Source organism: Sceloporus undulatus, chromosome 1 (genome assembly GCF_019175285.1).
Source record: "Sceloporus undulatus isolate JIND9_A2432 ecotype Alabama chromosome 1, SceUnd_v1.1, whole genome shotgun sequence".
Classification (NCBI taxonomy): Eukaryota; Metazoa; Chordata; class Lepidosauria; order Squamata; family Phrynosomatidae; genus Sceloporus; species Sceloporus undulatus.
This window is the reverse complement of record NC_056522.1, coordinates 259,596,550-259,624,216: the sequence shown is the minus strand read 5'-3', so window position 1 is coordinate 259,624,216 and position 27,667 is coordinate 259,596,550. Positions and strand designations below refer to the sequence as shown.

General features: G+C 43.5%; 1 protein-coding gene across 1 annotated transcript in view; it reads right to left on the bottom strand.

The window, feature by feature from the left end:
- The window catches only part of LOC121923224 (bestrophin-1-like), a 60,447-nt gene that overhangs the window by 20,477 nt on the left and 12,303 nt on the right, over positions 1 to 27,667 (bottom strand). The window contains exons 2-5 of the mRNA XM_042453851.1: positions 19,928 to 19,992; positions 17,540 to 17,702; positions 12,554 to 12,648; positions 7,658 to 7,891 (exon numbers count right to left, since the gene is read on the bottom strand). Coding sequence (XP_042309785.1) covers positions 7,658 to 7,891; positions 12,554 to 12,648; positions 17,540 to 17,691 — 481 coding nt within the window. The 5' untranslated portion in view covers positions 17,692 to 17,702; positions 19,928 to 19,992. The remainder of the gene's footprint in view (positions 1 to 7,657; positions 7,892 to 12,553; positions 12,649 to 17,539; positions 17,703 to 19,927; positions 19,993 to 27,667) is intronic.

The following is a 27,667-nucleotide window of genomic DNA, read 5'->3' as shown; positions in this document are numbered from 1 at the left end:
TCAGACTGTGCCACAATGTTAGAAAGAACCAGAAAGAAAGTTTTCACATTTTTGTTTGTTTGTTGCTGTTGTTGTTGATACACATGACTGCAACTTTATAAGTATCATGTCTTCAAGGCCAATGCAAATGTCTGCTTAGATCAATAGCAAGAATGGGCAAATATGGAAGGTTAGGGAAGAGCATTAGTCCTGCAGGAAACCTTGGGGAAAGAAAGAAAGAAAGAAAGACCCTCTAAAGGGCATGGATGACATTTTCACCATGTTTTAGTCATTTCCTGTTCATTTCTTCTTTCAAGAATGGCTTCTCCTGTACCTAAATTGGCCCAGGGATAGGGATGCCATATCCCGGCAGCCCCCGGCACAAATTTGCTTTTGGGGCCCCCCTCCCGGTCCCAGTCCGGTTTGGCCCCCAGCTTGGGGCCCGTGCGGTGCCAACCCACCTTCCCCCGCCTCCCTGCATGGCCGCGCCACCCACCTCCTCCTCCTCCTCCGTTCCAGGCCGCGCGGCCGCGTGGAGGAAGCAAAGGAGGAGGCGAAGGAGGAGGCGGTGTGCCTCCTGCGCGCGGCCGCGTGGCCTGGAATGGAGGAGGAGGTGGGTGGCGTGGCCGTGCGGGGAGGCGGGGGAGGGTGGCAGGGAGGCGGGGAGGGAGGTGCAGGCGCGCGCAGGAGGCGCACTTCCTTCTCCTCCTCCTCCTCCTCCTCCTCCATTCTAGGCTGCGCGGCTGCGTGGAAGAAGCAAAGGAGGAGGTGGTGCGCCTCCTGCGTGCGCCCGTGCCCCCACCTCCTCCTCCTCCTCTGTTCCTTCCAGGCCACCCAGCAAATGAAGGAGGGGGAGAAGGAGGAGGAGGAAAAGGAGGAAGGGGGAGGAGAAGGAGGAGGAGTAAGAAGAAGGAGAAGGAGAAGAAGAAGAGGAGGAGGAGGTGGTGGTGAGTGAGTGGCCAGAGGCCTCAAGGTGGCTTTTTTGGGGGGGTCTTTTAATGCTAACAAGTCTCCCTTATTTTGACAATGATAGTGTGGTGGTGATGATGATATGAGTCAGCTTCAGAGACATGCAGGCACTGTTTCTGAAGCCGAGAGAGTGTCACCTTCCAAAGTGCATTTTCGGTGTGTTTTTGTACTTTAATGGTGATACTGATATCAGCAAGCCTCTGAGGCATGACCAATGTAAGTTGCTGTGATTTTTACAAACTCATGACCAGTGAAGAAAAACCAAAGTCCCTTGACCAAGTACACATTTCAGAGAAGTACAGTTGAATCCGAGGGCAAACCCACTTCTTGTTAAACCACCTTGACATATTCAGTATGAATGCATAGCACGTTCAGTGTGAAACCCAAAGAGTTTGGTTATCGAATAAGCCTCTGAAATATGCAAGGGGCCATGTTACAATAAAGCCATCTTCAATGCCCAAATGTGCTGTTTCGAATGGGGGGAGGGGAGGTTGGCCAAAAAGGAAAGTACATTTCTGTCATCTGTCTAGGAATAATGCCCAAATGTCCCCCATTTTGCTCATGCCTAAGAAACATGAATTTATATTAACATTTTTTTAAAACCATCAATTTTTTTGTGTGTCCTCCATTTTTATAAATGTGCCCTCCATTTGAAAATTTTTGTCCTACATTTGTCCTACATTTGTCCCAGTTTGGAGGTCCAGACTTATGGCAACCCTACCCAGGGAGGCTTCAAAATGTGCACCTTCCTCACTGGATATTTTGGGGCATTTGGGGACAAAATATTATTTTTAAAATTTTGCCTTTTTTTAATCCTATGGGGCCCCGAAGGCCACACTTTGGCCACCTCTGCTCTACAGGTTAAAGAACCATTCATAAACATTTTTTAAAATGCTGAGGTGCTTCCTAAGAGTGGAAAGAAGCCCAAAACATATTTGGGGCATTCAAAAACTACAACAAGGGATTGGTATAGTATGGAGACCATGTTGCCATTGAGGCAGGACTTTGGGGTACACGTCTAAGGCCCCACTCAGCAAGAGGAACCCACAGATATAGCAGGTCTGATTATCCACATTTTGAAGCAAGAAAAGGAATATGCATAAGTTCTCAGAAGATCATTCTCTCCAGAGTCAAGAAAATGATCTTACTGAAAGGCAGTGTGATACTTAAATTAGACTGTTGGGCTGGACTTTTGGAAATTCAAGTTCAAGTCTTCAGTGGATTGTAATAGCTTGGGGGCCAATTTATTCTATATAAGAACAATAGTGAGTAACCTTGGGGCCTAGCTTCTTGCTCTCAGACCAATCTATTGTTTATACTCATGTATAAGTCTAGAAATTTTAGTAAAAAATGACCCCCAAAACCTGGGTCAGCTTATCCACAGGTGACTGTAAGTACTATACACACACATATATAGAACCATCCCCTTCTCTGAGTAGAGTGGTGAAAAGTGAGAGCTTAGTCTGTCCTGGGAGAATCTAAAAGAAGCACTGATCCCCTCTCCTCTCTCCACCATGTTGCCACTTCTGATCCTTTTTGAATGTCTTGGTGGGGAAACAGTGATGGCAGCAGCCCTTTGTCAGTTCCCTTCAAATATTGCTGAGAGGAATTGGGTTTTGAAGGATGTGAATAAGAGATTTGTGTATGTTTGTCAGCTTTTCTGGGTTAAAATCAGAATTATGACATTAAAGTTAAAGGCTGTAATCAGTGCTAACATCATTGACTTTTTTTTTTTGCTTTGTCATTATATCCTTTTTGACATGCTGCATTTTGTTCGCTCTGCTTGCACCTGGTTGCTTCCCCCACATATTGCACAGCCACCATTTACCATAGTTCTCTCTTCATCCATTCAGCCTTTAGGAACGGCACCAACAGTTATTCCTGTCAGAATTTTGTAAGTTCTTTGGCATCATTTTCCTTTGCTTTGCCCTTTACATCTTTTGTTACATGCCCCTAAGTTTTACCCTCGACTTATCCATGGATCATATCAAAAACCCTAATTTTGGCCCCAAAACCTGCCCTTGACTTATACATGAGGATGACTTATAGTCAAGTATATACTGTATTTCATACGTCTATTTTGTAGGTCAAGTGTGAAGGAGGCAACCATCTATGCTATCTTAAGCTCAATGGAGGAAAGACCCTTTAACACCACATACTTGTAGCACTATGAGTTTACATTAACTGTCATGGTAATGTCCCATGGAATCTTGGGATTTCCAATTTGGAGAGGGGCATTTAGAATTTTCAGCCAGAAATAAGGAAGACATGAGACACAATCACAGCAGTATGATTCCACTACCATGATTCTGTCCCATGGAATCTTGGGATTTGCAATATATGGAGGGGCCTTCAGAATTCTCAGTCAGAGAGCTCTTGTGACTCTGACCAAACTAGAAATCCTAAGGCTCCCTAGGAAGCAAGCATGACAATTAAAGTGGAATCATAGCACTATAACAGCATATGTATTTAGGATCTTAAGTACTACCGCTGCTACTACATACTATCACTTCCATACCACAACACTAGGGCTTCTTTTAGGCAGCAAGACACTTATCTGGCTTACCTGCTTACCTCCTAAGAGCCAGCTAGAAAACAAATAAAGGAACAGTCTTTCAGCCAGCAGTGTTCATGGTATTATGACAAACCTCAGCAGAGAAACCATTCTGGCAAAGATGTGCAGATTCAGGTGTTATGGCAGAAAGCACAGGTGTCTACACATTAACAGAGTGTCTCTGTGGTGGATCTTTTGTTGTTGCTATGTCATCTGGACCAGCATTCTTCAATGTGGCACTCTCTAGAGGTGGCTGGGGACAACAAACCGCATCACACTCAGCCATCATATGCTGCTGCTTGTCTGAAGATGGTGAGTTTGTAGTTCATTACATCCAGAAAGCATAATGGAACAAACAATGGTTGTAAAGAGGTTCCATGTCTGCTGTTAGCATCAATGATGATTCCCCATGGAGCACAGAGATAGGACTTCTTACATAATCTATGTTTTGTATGCTTCCTTCCACCTACATGAGGCAGGAATCATGTGGCCCACCAGATATTCCTGGATTGCAGCTCCAAACATTCCTAGCCAGCAAGGCCACTAGTAAGGACTGCTGGAGCTGAAGTTCAATAACATCTGGTGGCTCCTCAATCCTTCCGCCTTCACTAAAAAAGAAAAGAAAGGAAAGGAAAGGAACAACAGCAACAAAACCAATACAGGGTGTAAAGCTCTCAAATTGCACTGAGCTACTAAACGATGACTCCAGCATGGAAACACTCATTGAGCAACAGATATTTCTAAAGGCCTGAATTATTATCCCAGTAAAACTACCTCCTCCCACTCGCTCCAAACTGAAGCATCTACTGGTACTGCTCTTTTGTGTTACCAGTTGTGGAGATATTTGTGTTACATAGCTGGCGGGGAGAGGTTACATGTGCAACCCCCTCACATCAGAAGGGTTTGTACATTTCAAAGGAAAATTGCTCTAACTCTGCTTCATTTTCCATAATCAGCATTTGAGGCAGTGCGTTTTTTATCCAGCAGGTGGCAGGGTGGCCTGGCATCATCTTGTCAGATGAGCAGTGCTGCTGTTGCAACTGCAGTAGTGCTGGCATCTCTTTTCTTTGCTCCTTTGTTGCATGGAAGTTTTATAATATTCAGTTAACATTTAATATGTTCCTTTCATACCATGGAATTTTTTGGGGGTGGGGAGGGAGTGTGCCTCTTTTAGTCCCTACCAGACCACCAGTGCAATCCTGTGCATGTTTACTCAGAAGTACTGTAATTCCTACTGAATTTAGTGGTGGAACATACCCGGCCTAAAGGAAGCAGATCTCATCTGATCATGCAAGCTAAGCCTGGTTAGTACTTAGTCAGCCCTGGTTAGTACTTACTATGAAATTAATGGTGTCACCATAAGTCAACAGGTGACTTGAAGGCACATTCACACACACACCTCCCAGATATGTGTGTATAGGACAAAAGTCTGCCTTGTCACTTTTCTTTTCTTGATGTTTTGTGCTGCAGTCTATGCCCACTTATTTCAGAATAATCCCCATTGAATTCAACAGAGTTTTATCATGAATTTAAGGAGGAGATCAGCATGTGTTTCATAGACTATAGCAAAGCCTTTGACCGCATAGATAATGAAAAACAATGAAAAACTCTTAAAGACACGGGAGTGCCACTACATTTGATGGTCCTGATGAGGAATCTGTATTTAGGACTAAAAGCTAATGTTAGAGAATATGAAGAATAGCTCCAAATTGGCAAAGGGGTCAGACAAGGCTGCATACTATCACACTATTTGTTCAACATGAATGCAGAAAATATCATATGAAGAGCAGGCTTAGACTCAGAAGAAGGTGGAATGAATATAGAAGGAAGGAACATCAACAAACTAAGATATGCTGATGGCATCATACTACTACTGGAAAACATCACAGACTTGGAACAATTACTAAGGAAGGTAAAAGAAGAAAGTGCAAAGGCAGCCTTACTGCTGAGCATAAAGAACACAAAAATTATGACCATGGAGGAACTACATAAATTCAACTTAGATAATGAGAAAATTGAAATAAAGAATTCCCTTACCTTGGTTCAAACATTGATCAGAATGGAGACTGCAGTCAAGAAATCAAAAGAATACTGGGGATAGGAAGAGTAGCCAGGAAAGAACTAGACAAGTTCCTAAAGAATAAAAATACTGAACACTAAGGTTATTAAAACACTAAACACTAAAGATATATAAGAGAATATTAAAGTTAGAATTGTTCAATACATTGTGTTCCCCATCAACATGTACAGATGTGAGAGCTAGACAGTGAAGAAAGATGATAGGAATAAAATCAACTCATTTGAGATGTAGTGCTGGAGAAGAGTGCTAAGGATACCATGGACAGCCAAAAAGACAAACAAATGGGTTCAAGAACAGATCAAGCCTGACCTCTCCCTGGAAGCCAAGATTATGAAACTGAGTCTGTTGTACTTTGGCCACATCATGAGAAGGGAGAACTCATTAGAAAAAATAATAATAATAGGGAAGGTACAAAGCAGCAGAGAGGGAAGAAGACTGCATACCAGGTGGACCTACTCAATTAGGAAAGTCATGGCCCTGAATCTACAGGACCTGAGGGCAAGGGGGCTTGAGGATGTTTCATCCACTGGTTTACCATGAGTTGTGGTCAACTCAAGGGCAGTTAACAACAACAACAATAACATATATGGAAGCAGACTATGGCGGGTTACAGACCGCCATTTAGTACGTATTCTATACGTACTAGGGTTAGGAAGGGGCGGTGCTTCCGCACCCCCCCTAACCCTAGTACGTATAGAATATGTACAAGATGGCGGTGCCCTGTTCATACGGGCGCCACCATCTTTACGTATCGGATGCTGTGCGTCCGAATGTGTCGCGGCGCTAATGACGTCGCAAATGTGCCCCTGGCGCCTCGCGACGTCATTAGGGCGCCACAAGAAGAAGCTCCATTTTGGAGCTTCTTTTTTGCTCCGTAAGGGAGCCGTGCGGTGTGGCTGTGACGGCTCCCTTACGGAGCAAAAGGCGGCGGCGGCAGACCGCCTCAAAGCGGCGGTCTATAACCCACCCCTGTCTACGAAAGCTTATGCTATAACCTACACAGTCTTAAAGGTGTTACAAGATCACATTGTATTGTGCTATTGTTACTGCTTTTGCTGTTAGATTTCTGCGAATAGGATAGGACTATGGCTGCAGCTCTGCCTTAAGAAAATATCTGGCTGAAATGTTTGGACTATTAACAAAAGAATACTAATAGCCCAGGATATTCAGCTGTCTTAGTGGGAGCTTATTGTTAGGACCTGAGCAGAACACTTGATAATAGGGTGACTTGGAGGTCTCTCATTCATAGGGTCGCCATGGGTCAAAGTCAACTGGATGGCAGTTAACATCATGTGGCCCTCAAAATGTTGCTGGGTTGCAACTCCCGGCAGCCTTGGACAACATACTAAATGGTGAAGAATGCTGGGAGATGTGGCCCATCTGGAGTGGCACGCAGTTACCAGAAACACAAGATGATTATGTGTGAAAAATAATAGAAGGTGCAGTTCTTGAGGGTCACAGTGAGAAACTGAGTTTTGGGGGTCCAGTAAGTTAGCAGGATCAAGGCACAAATGAGTGTTTCTCTGCAGATTTGATGTAGAGAAGAAGAGTATTTGGTTGTCTCTTGTAGAGTTTCAGCAGTGCCTCCATCTACATCCATCCTATAGATTTGTAAATCAAGCAAAACACCAGAATATTCTAGTGACCTTCTTCAAAAGGAAATAAAACCTAGGGAAGTGGTGCGGCCCTGTAACTTTTTCATTATGCAAAAAATAGGGAGAGTACAAGTAAGTCCCATAACTGGCTGTAACTTTTAACAAAGGATGAGAGAGAGGCAGGCACTCCCACCCACCCACCTCCCAGTCCTCCTGGTGGGCTGCACTGTTGTATTTGCGAGCACATAAACTCCAAATCTGACATCTTCAATCTGTTCTCCCACAGTTGGAGTACTACTCCCTTCAACCTCACCACTGGATTGGACCTGATGGAAGTTATAATCCAAGACATATGGAAGGCAGCAAATGGGAGAGATCCAGTGAAAGTATTGAAGTCACCATGGATATCTTCACTTGCAACATAAAAGAGTAGACCCACATCTAGTATATTTTGTAGGTCATGACCATGATGTCGTGTACCTGCTGTCACAATATGGTCTATGCTGGGAAACCGCTTGAAGACAGCAGTGCTGACAGAGCGCAAGATGAGCACACTCAGTAGATTGATGTAGCGCATCAGTGTACGTCGCAAAAGGCGCCCATACTCATCCTTCCCATCCACACTACTGGAGACCAGGTTCATAATGCGGTCAGGCCATGGGATGCTCTCATACTGTCCCCACCAGCGGGACACCACTAAGGTAACATAAAAGCCTAGAATGGAAATGTGACAGTCAGTCATAACAAAAGCATTGCCTGTTACCTGTGGGCATCTATCATGTATCCAATTATTCTTTAACTGTCCTGTTTCTGTGGCTGGTTCTCTACCAATGGAATTTAATTTGGGAGAAGGGGTGAAGGCCCCAAATTTCTTCGCAAAGCAAACAATAAAAAGTAGAAGTTTAAATCTATTGTTAACTTCAACTAGAACAGAATCATTTACATAAAAAGAATCATATTATTAGTGATGCTGGCTAATAAATCCTATTATTTTCAATGAGCTGGGACCATCACTGTATTTAGCCTGCACTGTACCTATTTATGTGGACAGAATTTGGCATGAAATGGTAGAAGAAAGGAGAGTAGAAGTAGAGGTAGAAGAAAACACTCTGGGTTTTATTCCAGACTTTAAATGAAATATCCAAAGTGCTCAATCTGTTTTAGAAATAGAGTTCAGCAACTTGGACAGATCCTTTAAAATCTAGAATAAAACATGAAGTAGATTCACTGAATGCTTGACATGGAAGTCACTGGCTTTCATTGAAAGAAATATGCATACACACACACACCCTAGCAACAACAGCAACATCAGACATCTTATTAACAAGACTTTCTCTTTGTTTGTTTTTGAATATTCACAAGATGCTGCCTGTGCATGTTCACGGTTTTTTCTGTGACAACAAAGAGTAGCCACAGGACTAAGCTGCAAATGGTACCCTCTCCCCAGTGGCATCACTGGGTGTCACCCAGTGTGGGTGCCTGGAAAGGCCTGCTGAGGAGGGAGCAGTGGTAGCCTGCCTTGTCCTGCCCTTCCTCTCTCTCCTCCTGTTGCCTTGCTCCACAGCTCCCCTGGCTGCCCACTCAGCCACTCGCCTACTACCCAGCCAGACCTGGAAAGGGCTGCCAAGTGGCAGCAGTGGCCTACCCTGCCCTCCCTCCCCATCTTCTGTTGCACTTGCTTGCCTGCCCATTGCCCAGCCCCCTCCCCAGCCACTGCCCACCCAGAGCCGTAAAAGGCTGCCAGGGCTGAGCAGCTGGGCAAGCAAGACAGTGGGAGAGGCTGGAAGGGATGTGTGTTCACTTCTCCTTCTCTGGTGTCTTGGCTCCCTTGGTTGAGAGACAGGGCAACTGAGAAGCCAGGAGGGGCATGCACTGCCACTCTTTCCCCCCTGCCTTGGCTCCCTTGGCTAAGAAGCAGGGGGCTGCCAGCAGAAGCACTGTGCACCACTCCTGAACAGCAGGAGTAGGGCCTGGCCATGTGTTATCCTCCTCTGAGGTGTCACCTGGTGTGGTATGCAGCCGCTCACCCTCCTAGTGACACCTCTGCTTCTCCCTGCTGCTCATGGAAGACAATCAGTCATTCTGGCCCATGAGGATGTAAAACTCACAAGCACCACTCTCCCATCCTGGCGGTAACAATACAGTAACACAACTAAGTGAGTAGCTAGTGGACTGCTGTCCTCTGAAGACATCCCAAATCTGCTTTCTAGCCCTTATTAATGGTAAGAACAGCCCTGAGTATCCTTTTCAAAGAAAGAAAGCAGAAATTCATTGGAAACCACATTATTTGCTTGGCACTTGATGACTCGTGTGCTAACTCTCGATGTGGTAGTACCTAGATTTGTGAGATCTTCATTTGTGAGGACTGCTGAGAACCTGTTATTGTGAAAGAGATCCCTGCCTTTCTTTTATTTAATGAGACTTGGTTAGAAAGGTCACTGTCATTCTGTGTCATCTTCGCAGACTGGGGATCACTGTGGAAAAGCCCAGAAAAATTCCCCAAAAGAAAGGCAAAACAACTGTTTGTAGGTAGCTACATTTCAAAGAAGTAATGCGGGAAATGCCATACCCTCAGACTGTCCCAGTTTAACGGGGCAATCCTGATGAATTAGCTGCCTTTAAAATATCCCAGGGGCCATTCAGACTACCTTTTGCACCGAACTGCAACCCGGTTTAAAAGTGGGAAGTTCCCCATGGCACTGGGTTTTGCACAACCAGATTGGAGTTTTGCACACCAGATCCAGGGAAAATCCTCCTCAGCATGAGGCTTCTAAAAGCAGGGTATTCCCCGTTTCTTTTCAGAAAACCTGGTGCAAGCAAATGTGAACTTGGCCCCAATCATGATCAGATCAATTTCAGGGGGGAGGGATAAAGGTCAGAGGGTGGGCAGTGGGCAGAACATGCCTCCCCTCTCGCACGTCTTTTTTTTGGGGGGGGGGGTTTAATTTATTTTGACAGATTATGTGAATGCTACATGCTCCAGGGAGGGAACCCCTCAGCTCCCTCTCTAGGCCCCTGGCTCTTACCCATCCTTGGAGGCCTCACTGGCAGGGAGCCTGGGCTGAACAGTCCTGGGCCCTCCTTCTCCTCCTCCTCCTCCTCCTCCTCCCTCTGGCTGAGAGAGTGTGACTTGGTCAGAGAGTGAGCCTTGAATTGACACTGTGTGGTGCAGCGGTCTCTCTTCCTCCTCCTTCTGCTTCCCCTGCCATCTGTCTTCCTTCCCCGGGCCTTGCTTGATCAGCCATGGCAGAGGGGGATCCCGAGAGTCCCCAAAAGACCCCTGCCATGGCTGGATCAAGCAATCCACCCATGTGAGAGGGGAGGGAGATCTCCAAGGGTCCCCAAAAGACCCCTGCCATGGCTGGATTGAGCAAGGCACGAATAAGGGAAGACAGTCGGCAGGGGAATCTGGAAGAGGAAGAGGAGGAGAGGGAAACGGAGTGCTGCCTCACTTCACAGTGCGGGTTCAAGTCTCACTTTCTGGCCAAGTCACACTTTTTCAGCCAAAGGGAGGAGGAGGAGGCATTGGAGGGCCCAGGACTGCCCTGCCTAGGCTCCCCACCAGTGAGACCTCCAAGGGTGGTAGGAGCCAGGGGCCTGAGAGGGAGCTGAGGGCTTCCCCCCATGGAGCATGGAGCATTCGCATAATCGGTCAAAATGACAGAATATGCGAAATTCCCACTAGATTTTTTTTTTTAAAGGAGGAGGCAAAGCCTTTGGCAAATGACTGCACGACACATCACCACTGATGACAGCAGAAGTGAATTTGATTGACAACAAGGACACTCCATCTTGAAGTGCTCTTTCTGGAAATATGAATGTCAAGCGGGGTAAATTGCACTGGGGATCTTCCGTTGGAGTAAAGGTAGTATGAACTTCTTGCCGGAAAGATTCAATGCTGGCTTAGCGAATCTGACCCAGATCTACTGAGGGCAAATGCACAAGTGAGAATGGGGCCCCAGTTTCTTTTTCCTCCTTCCAGTCGGCTTATTTCAATTGCAGCAAACTGAATTCAAATTGCAATAGCAGTTTCCACTCAATTAACACAGCAGGGAGGAGAGGAGAGGAAGAGGCAGAATGTTGTCCTTTTTAATAGACTCCAGCAAAAGCAAACTGCTGCAGCCTGTCTTAGCTTGCTCATTAATATTTTTGCCATCTTGAACACACGCTGATAGCTAATAGCTGCCACCATTGTTTGCAAAGATGCCTGACTTTGTCATTTTAATTTATACATTCTATGGATTAAAATTACAAATTATATAGTCTATAAATTAAAATAGCAATGTCATAGTCTGCCTGTTTTTGTTCCCCCAAGATTTTGTAAACTTAAAGCATGATAGACAACTTTAGGGGGGTCTGAAAGCCATTTTTTCTGGCTCTGGAACTCTTTATCAGCCATCCAGACTACCAAAAAGGGAGTGCGGAAAAGCAAGAGAGAAAAAACAGTGCAAGAAGATAGAGGTCCCTGATGGATTTTGGAAAAACACCTTTTTTGATGTTATAGGAGGGAGAACTGCAGCCTATTTAAAAGGTGAATTGCTGCTATTAAGAGTTAATTCACCCTTTCATCCCATTCCACAAAGCCATAGTAGTGGAGTCGAAGACCACAAAAGCTGCACTGGGAAGTTGAACACAACACCAGGTCCACATTTTGTCTACCTCTAACTTTTTAAATAAAAAGTAATTAATACATTTATCTTCCATACTCTCCAACATTTTGCAGATGAAAACCAAGACTTATGAGAATGCAACATCAGAATGCAATCAAGATAGCAAAAGCTATTAATGAGGAATGTTACACAAGCTGGGAGAGGCTGCAGCAGTTTGCTTTTACCTGAATCCACTGGGAAGGGCAAGACTCTGCCCCCTAATTTCCTCTCGCGCTGGCTCAATTAGCTGAGCACAAGCTACTTTTCTACTTTGAACTTAGGTTTCCATCAACTGAAATAAGCTGAGAACAAAGGGGAAAGTGAGGGGAATAGACAGAAAGCAGAACCTTTCAAAAGTATCTGAAACAGTGCAATAGCATGACAGAGGATTAATCAGGACTGTCCCTGACAAATTGGGACAGTTGGAGGGTATGATATTCAGATTCTGGTGAAGCTAATGTGAAATGAGCCCACAAGAGAGCGTGAGCCAAAAATAAATTCAGCGCAGCACACCTTCCAAGGCAGTCACTACCACTAACTTCATTAAAGGGGATATTATTTAATTATTTAATTTAAAACAAAGTCCAGGGGAGGATGGGAGCCACTTTGGTTTTCCTTCTTCCACAACCCAAGTACTTTGGTTCTGGCTGTTGTTATGAATATGACAAACAGAAACAAAATAAAGGCCAAAGTTTCATACCATTCTCTTAATTTCCCCATTCCTTACCAAGCACAAAGGACACAGGTATCAGTTCAGCATAACTATCGCAGTACAGAGCCAGTTTCTCGAACATCAGCCTTTGGCTCTCATTCAGAATCAACCTGGAATGGAAACACAGGAAAATATTCCCAGTTTCAAAACAGCAAGGGGGATTTCTTGCAAAGGCCAGTGATGAAATCCTCATTAAGGATCTTCCTTCATATCTAGTGGTTTTTTAAATTATTTTTTTAAAAAAACTGTCTTTGCAGAAAGGAAGGCAACAAATGCACATATATTTTGATTTACTATGTGCAGCTGTGGTATCATCTATCAAAGCAAAACCTCTGTTGTAAAAATGTCACCTTTTTATCTGACCCACTCCAAAGGCAAGACTTTGTACCTGAGGAAAAAATGGTAATTTTTATGGCAGCATGTTTATTTGTGGTTTATTATAGGGTATAGTTGTTCACTGATTCCTATCAGCTATTATCCCTGAAGTTCCTAGTGACAACAAGTAATAGGACTGCATTCCTCAATCCCAGTGCTGGCTTTTTGTTTTGTCCTGAGTTTCTTAAACCAATGTTTGATGACTGTGCGAGTACTTATTGTATAGCCTTAGTGCAAGACTGGACATATAACCACACCTTCTGTAATTACTGTGGATCCTTGTTATCCACCGGGGTTTGGTTCCAGGATCCTCTGTGGATACCAAACTCCGTGAATGTTCAAGTCTCATTCAATACAATGGTATCCCTTACATAAAATGGCAAAATCAAGGTTTTCTTTCTAGAATTTATATATTTTTAAAGTATTTTCAAGCTGTGGGTGCTTAAATCTATGGATAAAAAATTCATGGATAAGGAGGGCTGTATTTAGTTTGGATTTCTTTTTTATTGCTTAGGTTGTGTAAATAAGGTTTTGAGGTATGGTCTGTTGTTGCTTTTTAATTGTACTTCTATAGGGTGAGGAGTACCATTGCTGCCTCTAGAAAAATGCATGTGCTGAGGGAAATGGACCCCAGTTTGTGACTGAGGGTGCATCTACACTGTAGAAATAATTCAGTTTGGCACCACCTTAACTGCCATGCCTCAATCCTACAGAATCCTGGGTTTTGTGGGGGGGGCATTAAAAAGTGGGCCTTCCCCATTCACTGGGATTAGGGGTGCAGAACTCCCATGAAAGTGAAAAAACTACAAATAATAAAACACTTTTTTTTTAACCTGAGAGAACACTTCTCTACGAATCTCTAGGTCCTCAAATGCAAGTCTGTTGTCAACATTTGCTGGATGTTGATCATAGAATTGCACTGGAAGACCCACAAATGCCTAGGGAAGTGTTTTTTCTAGGAACCTCTAGGTCCTCCTGAACAATTTCTGGTGGATGTTGACCACAGATTCAAGCTGGAGTACCTAGAGATTCCTAAAGAGAACATATTAATCAAATCCATGATTAATCAAACCCACAAAAGTCAAAGCCCCAAATGTGGATGGCTAACTGTAGTGAGGGGGAGGAGGGAAAGAGGAGAGGAGGGGACAATGATACTACATGACTGGCAATCCTGCAACTTCCTTGCAAATGACTTTTCACACCTGTGGTATTGTACAATTACCAGTTCATTGAGGGGTTTCCTCCGTGCATGCTTTTCTCTTCTCTTGCAATTGTGGCTGAATCTTTTTATAGAATGATGTTTGAATAGGCAAGCAACTGCCAAGCTGACCTGCAGAGGGAGATCACTTGGGATAGTATCCCTCACCCATCTCAACTTGTGTGACTTAACCTGCTGGCTAGAGAGCTTACTGGCTCATTTCTTCCCTCCCTCTCACCCTCGGCTCCTGCTTCTTCTCTGAAGGTCTGGGGAGAAAAGAGAAACCTTTTTTTACTTAAAAGTCAAAATCAAAATCTGCTATCTTTTAAAAGAATGGGAAAACTCCAAAACTGATGCATTTGTCTAATGGGATTATTTCACTATTTGTTTTGCTGTGTAGTGCATTATGTTATGCCATTTTTCTACTCATATGTGTGGGAAGTTGTTGATTTTTTGGAAGGGGCTGACCTCACTTGCTGTTGCCTGAAATTATTCCTGGAGCAGGGAAGGGAGTCGCAGATCTAGTAACTGTTGTCTAAGGGTCACAAAGCCCTTTAGATGTTCTTGGACTGAAACTAACAGCAGCCCTTGCCGGCATAGTCAATTTGAGGAATGTTAAGAGTTGCAGTTTAACAATATTTAGATCAGTGCTACCCAAAGGCTCATGAACCAGTGCTAGTCTGCCAGTTTGGGGCACATTTCCAGGGGTAAAAACACAGTTGTAGCCTATGGGTACAAATAGGGTGCCAGTCCCGGGGGGGTGGGGGATGCTGTCTGTCTCCTACATCAAGCAGCATGAGAAGTGCTGATTTGGAGGGCAGCATGGTTTTCATTAGCCAGCATGGTAGGGTGGTTTGAACATTGGATTATGACTCTGGAGACCAGGGTTTGAATCTTGGCTCAGACAGACATGTAAGCTCACTGGGACAAATCACACTCTTTTAACTTCAGAGGATGGTCAGGGCAAACCCCCTCTGAGGAAGCTTACCAGGAAAACCTCATCATGGTGTTCATCTTACAGTTGCCATAAATTGGAGATTTTTTTGCTGCTGCTGATGCTGATGATGCTGGGCAGGTGCAGCCCATGTAACTTCTGAATAGAATCCAAGTTCAGCTGACCGATTTGCAAAGGAACTTTCAACCGAGCTAAGTTTGAAACAGAACATGTATAAGAAATGGAAAAAGGGGGAAATCACAAAAAAGGAATTCAAAGAAATAGCAGGCATTTGTAGGGGTAAAGTCAGAAAAGCTAAAGCGCAGAATGAACTCAGGCTTGCTAGAGAGGTTAAAAAGAATAAAAAGGGATTTTTTGGATATGTCCGCAGCAAAAGTAAGAAGAAGGAAACGGTAAGGCCACTGCGTGGAGAAGATGGCAAAATGCTAACAGAAGACAGAGAAAAGGCAGAATTACTTAGCACCTTCTTTGCCTCAGTCTTCTCAGAAAAGGCAAAGGGTGCTCAACCTGAGGATAATGGAGCAGAGGACAGAATAGGGGAATTTCAGTACAGAATAAGTAAAGAGATAGTAGAGGAATACCTTGTTAATCTAAATGAATTTAAGTCTCCAGGACCAGATGAACTACATCCAAGGGTACTAAAAGAACTGGCAAATGTAATATCGGAGCCATTGGCAATCATATTTGAAAACTCCTGGAAAACAGGAGAAATCCCAGCAGACTGGAGGAGGGCAAACGTTGTTCCGATCTTCAAAAAGGGGAAGAAAGAGGATCCCAACAATTATCATCCAGTTAGTCTGACATCAATACCAGGAAAGATTCTAGAGCAGATCATTAAACAGAGAGTCTGTGAACATCTAGAAGGCAATGCCATAATCACAAAAAGTCAACATGGGTTTCAGAGAAACAAGTCATGCCAGACAAATCTGATCTCTTTCTTTGATAAAATTACCAGCTTGTTAGATGAAGGGAATGCTGTGGATATAGTATATCTTGATTTCAGTAAGGCCTTTGACAAGATTTCCCATGACATTCTTGCAAACAAGCTTGTAAAATGTGGGCTAGACAAAGGAACTGTTAAATGGATCTGTAATTGGTTGACCGGCCGAACCCAAAGGGTGCTCAACAATGGCTCCTTTTCATCCTGGAGAGAAGTGACCAGTGGGGTCCCACAGGGCTCTGTCCTGGGCCCAGTGCTATTCAACATCTTTATCAATGACGTGGATGACAGAATTGGGAGCATACTTATCAAATTTGCAGATGACACCAAATTAGGAGGAATAGCTAATACTCCAGAGGACAGGATCAACATTCAAAATGAATAGACTAGAAAGCTGGGCCAAAGCTAACAAAATGAAATTCAACACAGAGAAATGTAAGGTACTGCACTTAGGGCAGAAAAATGAAATGCACAGATATAGGATGGGGGACACCTGGCTGAATGAAACTACATGTGAAAGGGATCTGGGAGTCCAAGTAGACCACAAGTTGAACATGAGTCAACAGTGTGATGTGGCAGCCAAAAAGGCCAATGCAATTTTAGGCTGCATCAATAAAAGTATAGTGTCTAGATCAAGAGAAGTAATAGTGCCACTGTATTCTGCTCTGGTCAGGCCCCACCTGGAATATTGTGTCCAGTTCTGGGCACCACAATTCAAAAAGGACATTGAGAAACTGGAGCGTGTCCAGAGGAGGGCGACTAAAATGGTGAAAGGTCTGGAAACCTTGCCCTATGAGGAACGACTCAGGGAGCTGGGGATGTTTAGCCTGGAGAAGAGAAGGTTAAGAGGTGATATGATAGCCCTGTTTAAATATTTGAAAGGATGTCATACTGAGGAGGGAGCAAGCTTGTTTTCTGCTGCTCCAGAGAACAGGACCTGGAACAATGGATGCAAGCTACAGGAAAAGAGATTCCACCTGAACATTAGGAAGAACTTCCTGACAGTAAGGGCTGTTCGACAGTGGAACACACTCCCTCGGAGTGTAGTGGAGTCTCCTTCCTTGGAGGTCTTTAAGCAGAGGCTAGATTGCCATCTGCTGGGAATGCTTTGAGTTGGATTTCCTGCATGACAGGGGGTTGGACTGGATGGGCCGTGCGGTCTCTTCCAACTCTATGATTCTATGATTCTATCCAGAAGTTACACAGGGTGCACCTACCCAGTGAAGGCAAAAATCCATGTGATAGGATCTGGATGCTGGCCGGATTAGAGTTCAATTAGGGAGTGGTAAATCGATTTTAAAAGTTGTGTGATAAACTCCTTAGTTTGCCACAACTGAAGTAGCTGAGGGCAAAGGGCAATTTGAGAGGAGGAGAATCAAACTGGGGCATTTTAAAGGCAGCTGAAAAAGTGGGGTGGCAGAGGATTATTTGGGACAGTCTCCCAGTTGGCAGGTACAGCTGTGTCATATTTCTAGTGATGCTGCAGAAAGAAAGGAAGAATCTTTTGGGCTTAGCCAACATACTGAAGCTCACCTGTAGACGAGGCTGATGCCAAAGTAGAAAGAGACGAAGATGAAGAATTCACAATAAAGGAGCTTGTAGATGCTTCCTTTCCATCGAAGCAGGAGCTGGGAGAAAGTGCCCAGGCGTGCGTCTGCGACACGATATGTATATGTCACTGTCATCACAAGACGTGCTAGAAAGAAATAGCAGTGAGGTGAGACTGAAGGCCCACTGAGATGAAGGAGGAGACACTGAAAGTCTAAACCTGTTCTGGTGAGCTGGGCAATGGGACAAACTGGGTGAACTTGTATGTGCTTTAACTTCAGAAAAGGATGCGGGAATGTAGCCTCTAGGTATCCAACAGATTGGCAAAGAATGTTGATTTAGGCACACTTGAAGCCTGACTTATTCCTATACAGAGATTGCTTTGATGTGACTGTATTGTGAAAATGTTTCTCAGGAGATTGCAACTTGCAGCCCTTGGTTCATTTCCCAAAGTGCTCTGCGAGCACTAACCCTGACTCTAGACCTTTAAGAAAAGTGATATTCCTTCCCTAACAGCTCCTTAGATAGGAGGAAAGTAGGGAGACATCTGGGGAGAAAGAAATGGGGGTGGCAGAAGTAGAAGGAAAAGAGTGGTTCTATCCATTTTTGGCTTTGGCTTTGGCTCTGCCCATCACTGCTTTTGACTCCTGCCACCGGAAGCATATGGCTTCTGATATGCTATTGCTAAGGGAATATGGTTCTTGAGGGGCGGGGGGGGGGAGGAGTTCTTTGTATACATTAATTTATATGAAATGCAGGAAAATGAGTGGCTTTCTATTATCATGCATGATGATATTTGTTCACATACAATTTCTTATAATTTTTTTATTATGCCATCTAAGTATTTGAAGGGAGTCCAGGGCTTTCTGATTTTCATATGCAAATCACAGCCTTTTCCAAAAAATGAGGACATCACAATACATATGGACATATAAGGCATTCTAGAGGAATCACAAACCAACTCGCTGACCAATTTGGTGCTTTTACAGTACTTGGGAAAACCAGAGCAGCTGTTATTGTGGATGGAGTTCATGATAAAACTTAAAAACAGCAACTGCTACCACAAACTGACTTCAAAAAGCTTTTGTTGAACGGCAGAGAATGAATTTAAAAATAATAGTGATAGGAGGTAGGCATAATAATGGAGAGGTAACATTGGGGGAGAAATGCAGGATACAAATGGGGGGAATCTAATGGAGTGGGAAATTGGGCCATGGGAATAAAAAAAGCCTAACAAAAGTAGTTTATTAATCAGTATTGTAACTCTTGACTGGACTGCTGCCCAGGCAATAGTTTACACTTGAAAGGGAACATTAAAGCATCTTGATCCTCAGAAGAGCCTTTCCCACAAAGCTCTAGACAGGCCCTCTGTAACATTGCTCTGGATTGCTGGTCTTGGATGATGGGGGACTGGGAGGGGACTGCAGATTTTGCTGGACTCCAGCTCCAGGCAAATCCTAGCCACTGTGGCCAATTGTGAGGGATGACAGGCATAGTAGTGCAGCATCTGGAGGACCACAGGTCCACCTCCCCCTGTAGAGTGGAGAACATGGAGCATGTAAAGAGGTGGGAGAGACCTACTCCATCTTCCTTCCCATCCTCCACACTTTTGAGATATGCACAAATGATTCCTGACAAAGAGAAAGAGTTAATGTAGAAACTCGATGAAGCACTGTCTGTGGCTCAATGTTTTATATCTTGTAGGTTTCATAATATCCCTCTGTGAGGTGGATTTCCTGGCTCAGCTACATCATTGCCTGGAATTGCTCAACATGATGAATAGTCCTCCCAAATAACTAGTGTTTATATTCTTGTAGATCTACCCACATTTTCGCTGAAAGTGGCTTGAAGATTATTCCGACATGCCATGCCAAAAAAACATACCATAAAGTTGCTGTGTGGCAGTCAATCTACCTGTGAAGAATGGCTCAGGGCCCAAAATAAGCTTATGAAAGAAATATCCATCTTCTTCCCTACAACCATCCTGCCAAATAATCCTTGGGTACTGACTGTATTGGTAGCAAGAGAAGACCAGTCTAGTCAGTGGCTGTTATACTGTAATGCTGCAGCCAGATAACTAATTTTGATTCCTCAAGTGATCCTCAATGCTACTCAACAGGATTTCCCACCATGGAATAAATTAGAATATGCACATGAACAATGCCCCCTCTCTCTTCTCCTAGATGGGTGGTAATGGCAACCATCCTAATGAAATACTTGCTATGCTTAATTACCATTTAAACAAGGGGTAGGGGAACATGCAAGATAGCCAGGGCTGAAGTGAGAGAGAAAGAAGCTGCAGTCCTGATGATATCCATATGACCACAAGTTGCTCACCCTGATTTAATCTAAGAACAACAGTATTCCCCTTACTTGCTCTGTGTTTTAAACCAGCCGTTTCAATTGGAAGCTCACATCAGTTCCCACGAAGATCATACCTGGACAGTAGGAGGAAAGTCATACACATATGGTCTATAGTATTATAACACCCCCTCTCAAGCAAGCTAAATATATTGGCACTGATTCTTCTATGATAACAGGAAAATGAATTGTGCCTATAGTATTGGCCCCATGTATACAATACTGGGGAGCCAGCATGGTGTAGTGGTTTGAGTGTTGCACTATGACTCTGGAGACCAGGGTTTAAATCCTGGCTCAGCCATGGAAATCAACTGGGTGACTATTGGCAAGTCACAGTCTCTCACCATCAGAAGATGGCAATGGCAAAACCCCTCTGAAGAAACGTGCCAAGAAAACCCCATGATAGGTTTGCCTTAGGGTCGCCATAAATCAGAAATGACTTTAAGACATACAACAACAACAACAACAACAACAACAACATAATATTGTCCTCAGATCCAGATGGTCACTCCCATTAGTATATTTGCCTGCTTGTCTATAATTGATATCCCACTTTTTTTCCCCAAATGGGACCCAATGTGTCTGATAAAGCAAGGATGGTAAACCTCTGACTTTCCAGATATTTTGGACTCCAACTCCCTGAAGCCTCAGCCAACCTGGCCAAAGATAAGGGATTATTTAGACTATAATCCAAATATCTGGATGGCAAAAGGTTCAGTAGGGTACTTCTGTGTGGGCAAGGATGCGTGTCTGCACTGGGAACAGATGTGGCAAATGACTTATACAGAAAGATCTGTCTTACAGGATTTGGAGGACTAAGATACAGGAGGTAAAGTAGTTTAATAGGAACAGGAGGAAGATGCCTTTTACCATGCCTACCTAGTCCAGTGTTGGTGATACTATCACCTGCTCTCCAGGGTTTCAGGGAGTATTTTACTGAGTTCTGCCAGTAGATGCCACTGACTGAACCTTGGATTTCTGTTGCTAAAATGAGGCCGCTCAGTTTGAATAGCACAAAATGCAGGATATGCATTATATCAGATAGTCACAGCATCTAGTCTTCGGAGGTTCACTTATTTTTTCTGTGTTACCGACTGAGAATAGCTTTAATAAAGAGACTGAACTGGAATGAGACTTAATCTTTGGACCACAATAACAGAATATTCCATTTTTATGGGTATGCAAGTGACTGGCAATATTCAACACATATGTTATCCAGGTCAGCACTTTCTAAAATAGGTATAGTATAGTACTCTAGACAGACACGCTAAAGAGCGGTATCATCATCATCATCATCATCATCATCTCCTGTCTTTATCCCAACTCAGGACTCAGAGTGCCTTATGATATTTAAAACAAACATAGTTTAAAATGCACAACATACAAAAGTTTAAAATTCTGATTGTTTAAAGAACTAGCTCCAGCTCAGGGTGAGATTAGACCTGACAACTGATTTATTTATTTATTTTAAAATCATTTTTATATCTTAACACGATGACAAATAAATTTTATACATATATCTGAAACAAGTGTATATAAACAACAACACCAAAACAAATTGACAACTGATTCAGAGCTGCACACACACACTGTTCTGTTTATGACAATTTCAGTGATGAGAACACATTTGTTTTTTCCACCACTTGGAAAAGATTTTTCACAGTACAAACTCCCAAGTCCTGCAGCTAACATGTTCAGTAGCTGTGCTAGTGGAGGAATTCTGGGAATTACAGGTTAAAATTTTTTCCAGACTGACTGAAAGTATGGAATGGAGACTGGCTTAGAAATGTCTAGACACAAACCAGGGCAAACTTTCCTTCCCTTTGGTTGCACTATTTTTTGGGAAGTCTACTCTGTTCCTTTCTATTGTATTTTGTACAGTACGTCCAAATAGCGTGCTTACATTAAAAAAAAAAAAACAAGCAATTTCCTGTGCTTAGTACATGACACTTAATACTAGAAAGGATTGCAAAGATAGTTGTCCTGGCTGACATTGGGATAGATTTTTACAGAACTGAAGCCACTTCTATGATCATCATGCAGAGATGCCAGTCTTCAGAAACATTCTAAATGTGAAGGGAGCTTAGCACAGGCAGCTTAGTTGTTATTAGTTTTGCCTACTTCCAGGTACTTACAAGAGAAGAGCAAATCACTTCCCCTTCTGTTATCAAACATGCTTAAATAAGAAGACTCTTGCAAGGTAACTTGAGAGTAAGCGATACTGAACATACAGAGGGCACTTCTGCATAAATGTGGAAGAGCCCTCCATGGGTTTAGTGAAGCCTACCTGCAAGTAAAGGCACATAAAATAGATTGCACACACTGTATTATTCCTAGGGACATTATCACATGGGAAGAATGTCTCTCAATTTTGAAAGAAAAGAAAGTAGGGCCAATTCAGAAATGAACACAAGTACATCGATGGTTATCACACTACAGAAGAACACAGCGCCCATCCCAAAGCCAAAGTAGTGCAAATACAAAAGAAATTATCATATGAGTATGTACTCTTCGTAGTCTAGAATTCGAATTAGCATCCCTGCACATGTGCAGTGAGAGCAGAATCGGATTGTGATCTTTTTTGCACTTCTGGCGCTTGCCACTAGTTCCCGTGGTTTTGCCTTGTTTCACATTATTTGTTCATTCATTACTCTTTATTTCACACTACTTAGGTAATTCATGTTATTTGTTCATTTATTACCCCTTATTTCACATTATTTAGGCAATTCACCAATTCAAAACCAGGCCAAAGGAACCTTGTACTTGGTTTGAGCATTGGACTATAACTCTAGAAGGCAGGGATCAAATCCCACTGAGTGACCTGGTGTAAGTCATACTCTCTCATTCTCTTCAGAAAATGGCAATGGCTAACCCCACCTGAATCAACCTGCCAAGAAAACCTTGTGACAGGGTCGCAAAGGAGAGCCCTGGCCAATCCCTTCCCTCCAGTTGGAGAGAATGAATTTGCAAAGGGAAAGAACCGGAAAGGGCTGAGAGGAAGAGGGAGGGAGGCAGAGCATGTGTGTCTCTGATAGGAGGGCAGCTTCATCCCCCAAACAGCTCCAGAAGTACTCTGAGAGGAGAGAAATGCCCCCCACACACAGAGGGAGGGAGGGAGGGAGGGAGGGAGAAAAAAATTGCAGCCAGCAAAGGAATTTGAGAATTGTAGTCTGATTCGAAGGCAATCCAAGGGCAACTGGGACATGCATTCTATACTGGCAAATTCGAATTGAATGCAACTTTGGAGTGGAACAGGATTTGTAAATTCTGTATTTCCCCGAATTTACACATCTCTTGGTTGACCCTGGATTGGGTTCAAATTGTCCTAGCATTGATTTTGATTACGTGTGATAACCTCTCATGCATAAACGTGAATCCGGGATCACACTGCATTGACCTTCCAATTTCCCTCAATTTCCCCTGTGTGATAACGTTCTTAGTATTTGATCATTTAATATACTTTTAATGTACATTTACTATACTGGTAACACCTGGGGAATATTAACTATATAGGAGTCTTGGTTGCCCAATTTTGCAAAATTATTGGGAGTGGGGGGTATTCAGCTTTCCTAAACTAGTTGGGGGGGGGCAAGCCCCCCCCCAGTCCACCTAGGGACCTTATCACACTAGATGAATCCCACTCAGAAATGGTGTTTAAAAGTTAAAAAAAACCCTGCAAATGTGGGAGGTTTTTCAGACAATGTTTCTACCAAACAGCAATAATGTGAAAATAGACCTAAAAGAAAATGGACAGAAATGACACCTTTTTACTTTCGGGAAGTTCCCCCCCCCCCCCAAAAGGTGGGTTTTTTTGGTCCACTTTCTGTTCACTTTATTTTCACGTTATTGCTGTTTGGTGTAAATGTGTCTGAAAAACCTCCCGTATTTGCCAGGTTTTTCTACTTTTAAAATCCTGTTTCTGAGTGGGATTCGTCTAGTGTGATAGTGTGATATACCAGGAATCATAGCACCCAGGCTTTATTGCACATGTTATTTGGAGCTAGACACTTTGAAGAGCATACCTTGTTCAGTCTCTCTCTCTCTCTCTCACTTTCTCTCTCTCTCTTTGAAATGTGTTGCACAGGAGAGACAAAGAGATGCTATATCTTTCCTATGCCCACTGCACTTCCTCTGTGGGCTCTTTCACACTGCAGAATTATAGCACTATGATTCCACTGTAACTGTCACAGCAATATATTCCTGAGGAACCCTGGGATCTGTAGTTTAGCAAGAGAAACTAAAGGAATTCTCTGGCTGAGGATTCTAAATGCTCATCCCTTGACTGCCAGTCCCAGGATTCCACAGGATGGACCCACAGCAGCTGGAGTGAATCATAGGACATAACTGGGCAGTGTGAAAGAACCTTGTTTTAAAGGGAATGTGCTAGTATTCTTCCAGGCAAAGTCACTGTATGAAAGTCAGATACCTATACAAGGTTTTGGGGATGTCAGGTATGTGTGTGTGTGCGAGAGAGAGAGAGAGAAAATTCCTAACCTTCCTGACAACTTCTTTGTTGTTCTGTTCTCTGTTGATAAGGGATCCAGCTGAACTGGGGTGTTATGACTTCCCATTTCATCAGTTCCATAAGTGTGGAATAGATCTAGGAAATGACCACACATAATCACTGGTTCTGTAAGGGCCATTCTCAGATGCTGATTGTGTGGATGCCTTATTATGGAAAACTCTTTCCTTGCCTCCACTACACCCAGGTAGATTTTCTCTCTCTCTCTCATGCATCTCAAATGCAGAAAACACATCTTTACCAAACATGGAAAACTCCAAGCCCTTGCCTGTGTAAATAACACTCATGAATTCTTCTGCAGTATATATAAAATCTAAGATGTCCTCGGATGCCCTTCTGTTACTCCTAATCTAGAACAGTTTTGTTCTATATTCTCATTGTTCTGAGATTAACATTGTAGAAAGAGAGCACACAGTAAAGCTAGAATCCCTTCTCTATAGAATTCAGTAGCACTATAGAGCACTCTCTACATATGATGCAGGATGATTTCAAAGATGGAGACTTCATAGACAGACAGACAGAGGCAGAGGAAACCCTTGAATTGCAACAGGAATACTGGGATCTCAGGTAGAAAAGATTAAATCGCCCACTTCTCCTTTTTGAAGATTCTGCGCAATCTACTGAGATAGCCAGATTGAACAGAGGCAAGGGCCACTGTCATGGTTGTATAAAAGAGAGAATTCCAGAGGTGGTATCCTAAATGGTTTTATTCCAAAGATAGCAGGTAAACAAAAAGTACCAGAAAAAGTACCTTTGACATCTGGCCAACCTGACTCCAGCATACATCCACACAGATATTCACAAGGACACATACATGAGTTTTCTTATGAAGAAAACTGAAAGTCTAAGAAAAGATGATGGACAGACAGATATTCTCCTCATACAATTATTGTGACAGGCTTGGTTTTCTCCTGCCAGGCATCTCCCTCAGTAGCAAAAGGTTCTCTAGTTCACAAGCAAGTAAATGCCACATGTTACTGAAGCTCAGCTATCCCACATAAACTCTGACACAGGCAGACAGACAATCTTGTGTACATCTTTTTTTAAAAGAATAGGTCCATATCTAAGGTCACATAACATGGCTTAAGCTCAGTTTAGTTTCCTTTTGTTCCTGTCACTGGATTGTCTAGGCTGCCATCCTATACCTGCACCAGGAAACTCGGGTACTTATTTCTGAGTACATATTGGGAATGTGGTGAAAAGCTGGGTTTCTTTTTTCTTTTTACATGATATGGACTGCAATTTAAAATATGGCAAACAAATGGCACAAGAACTGTGTTGTCTTTGCAAGGCAGAACAATGATGAGTGGACTGGCTGTTATTTCAAACTCATCAGTTTATAATAAAAGGTTGTCACCCCCCATGAACAGCTTTTACAATCAGAATCCTCTCTAGGTCATACCAAACAACAGGTATCTGGATAAGAGGGGTTGAAAGCATATTCTATTGCTTATGATTTGTGGAAGTGTGGGAGGAGACAGTTCTCAAAACTGTACACCCTTGTAAGCATAATGTATGCATTTCAAAATAGCATCCAAACACAGTTGTGACCTGCTGCAAAGGAAGGCAGGGCTTTACTTGTATGCAGGATAGAATAATTGCATCTGGAACACAGTTCAACCTGCATGGACAAGGAGAAGATGCATTTGCTGAAGTTCCCTCTTAGGAAAAATGCAGGAATAAGTGATGGGTAAACCTAAGGTTTGTGAAATTTACTTATTTTTTTCATTTATTTTTACTAAGCCTCAGGATCCGCTGATTAGAGCCTGGTGTGGAAAGTATGTATTTAGAATTAAATAATTCTGAGAATGGGACCTTGTTTCAGGTGGCACAGCTTACTATCCTTCCCCATGCAAACCTACCCTGAGTTACTCCAAACTGAATTCATTTCAGTAGCTTAATGGCCTAGATGGGTGGGTTATCATTTTGTTCCTGCAAACAACTGGGAATCCTTGACAATCTCCTGTAAATTGCCCCAACATTTCTGAGTAGGTCAAGTTCTCTTCATCCTATCAGTGACCTAGAATCAGTATAATTTGATTTTCAGGTTGTGCTTCTTATAATGGCTGAGCATCAAAATTGGTAGCCAAAAGATCAAAACTGGTGGTCACCTCAGAGATTAAAGATGTCCATTCACAACATGCCCAGGGGAAAACAAAAAGTGTCTATCAAGAAGGAACTCTAGTGCATAATGCGTAATGGAGTTGTGGATTGCAGAGGTACTTACCGAAGCCGGCTCTGGTGCTGCACCTGGGATTTGAGAACTCTGGCCTTGCATGTGTCCTGGTGGGGTTCTTTGTTGGCACGCTCCACACTCCACCTCTTCCCACCTCTATGGCTTGTGGGTGATTGGACCTGACAGTGACACGGTGCTCTAAGAAGCCTGAAACCCACTTGGGAGCTGCAACCGGTCACTTGATGCTTTAATCCCACTCCCATTACAAAAGGAACTCTGTGGTGCTTCCCCCCCCCCTTGTGTTCTCTCCTAATCTTCAGAGTAAGCCCTGCGTGTTTAGAGAGGCAGCCTGGGGGTGTGGGGGAGGGAGGGGAAATGGGGGTGGCCCCTTGGCTGCCGGCATGCCTGCTTGCTTACTCCTGGCACAGCTGTGGTGGCTGCAAGAAGAAAGGCATTTCTCCTGCTAATTCTTTCCTGTTTGGATCTTTTCTGAAATGTCAGTTTTTGAGAAGCCCCAGGGATTAAGTGGGGCTGGAATTTTCCACAATATTTATAAGGGGTTTGTCATGCGGGATCAAGCACAAACCCAACAGGCCTTGATCAGAGCACCTAAATTGTTTTTTGGGGTACTGCGGCTTCCAAATACCTTCCATTGGGCCACATTCACATAATTTCTTGGTAATATGTTGTCTCATCATTTGATGGATAACACAGCACCCAACTGTTTGCAAGTGAATGCATGATGAACTGCTCAGCTGGATCACAGAATGATAGCACTGGGAAGGATCTTGAAGGTCACCTGCTCCATGCACACCACAGCATCTCTGATTGAAGGCCAGCCTGCTTAAATATTTCCAATAAAGAACAGTTAGCTGTCTCCACAAAAGCCCCTGTAGTGTAGTGGCTTGGGTATTGGACAAGGGCTCCAGGAGACCAGGGTTCAAATTCTCACTGGGCAGGGACGGATTTTAGGAAGGGGGGGTCCAGACTAAGTGCCACCATTATAATGGGGCTTGGGTGCGGTGGCGCAGCAGCACACACCATTCATTTTTTT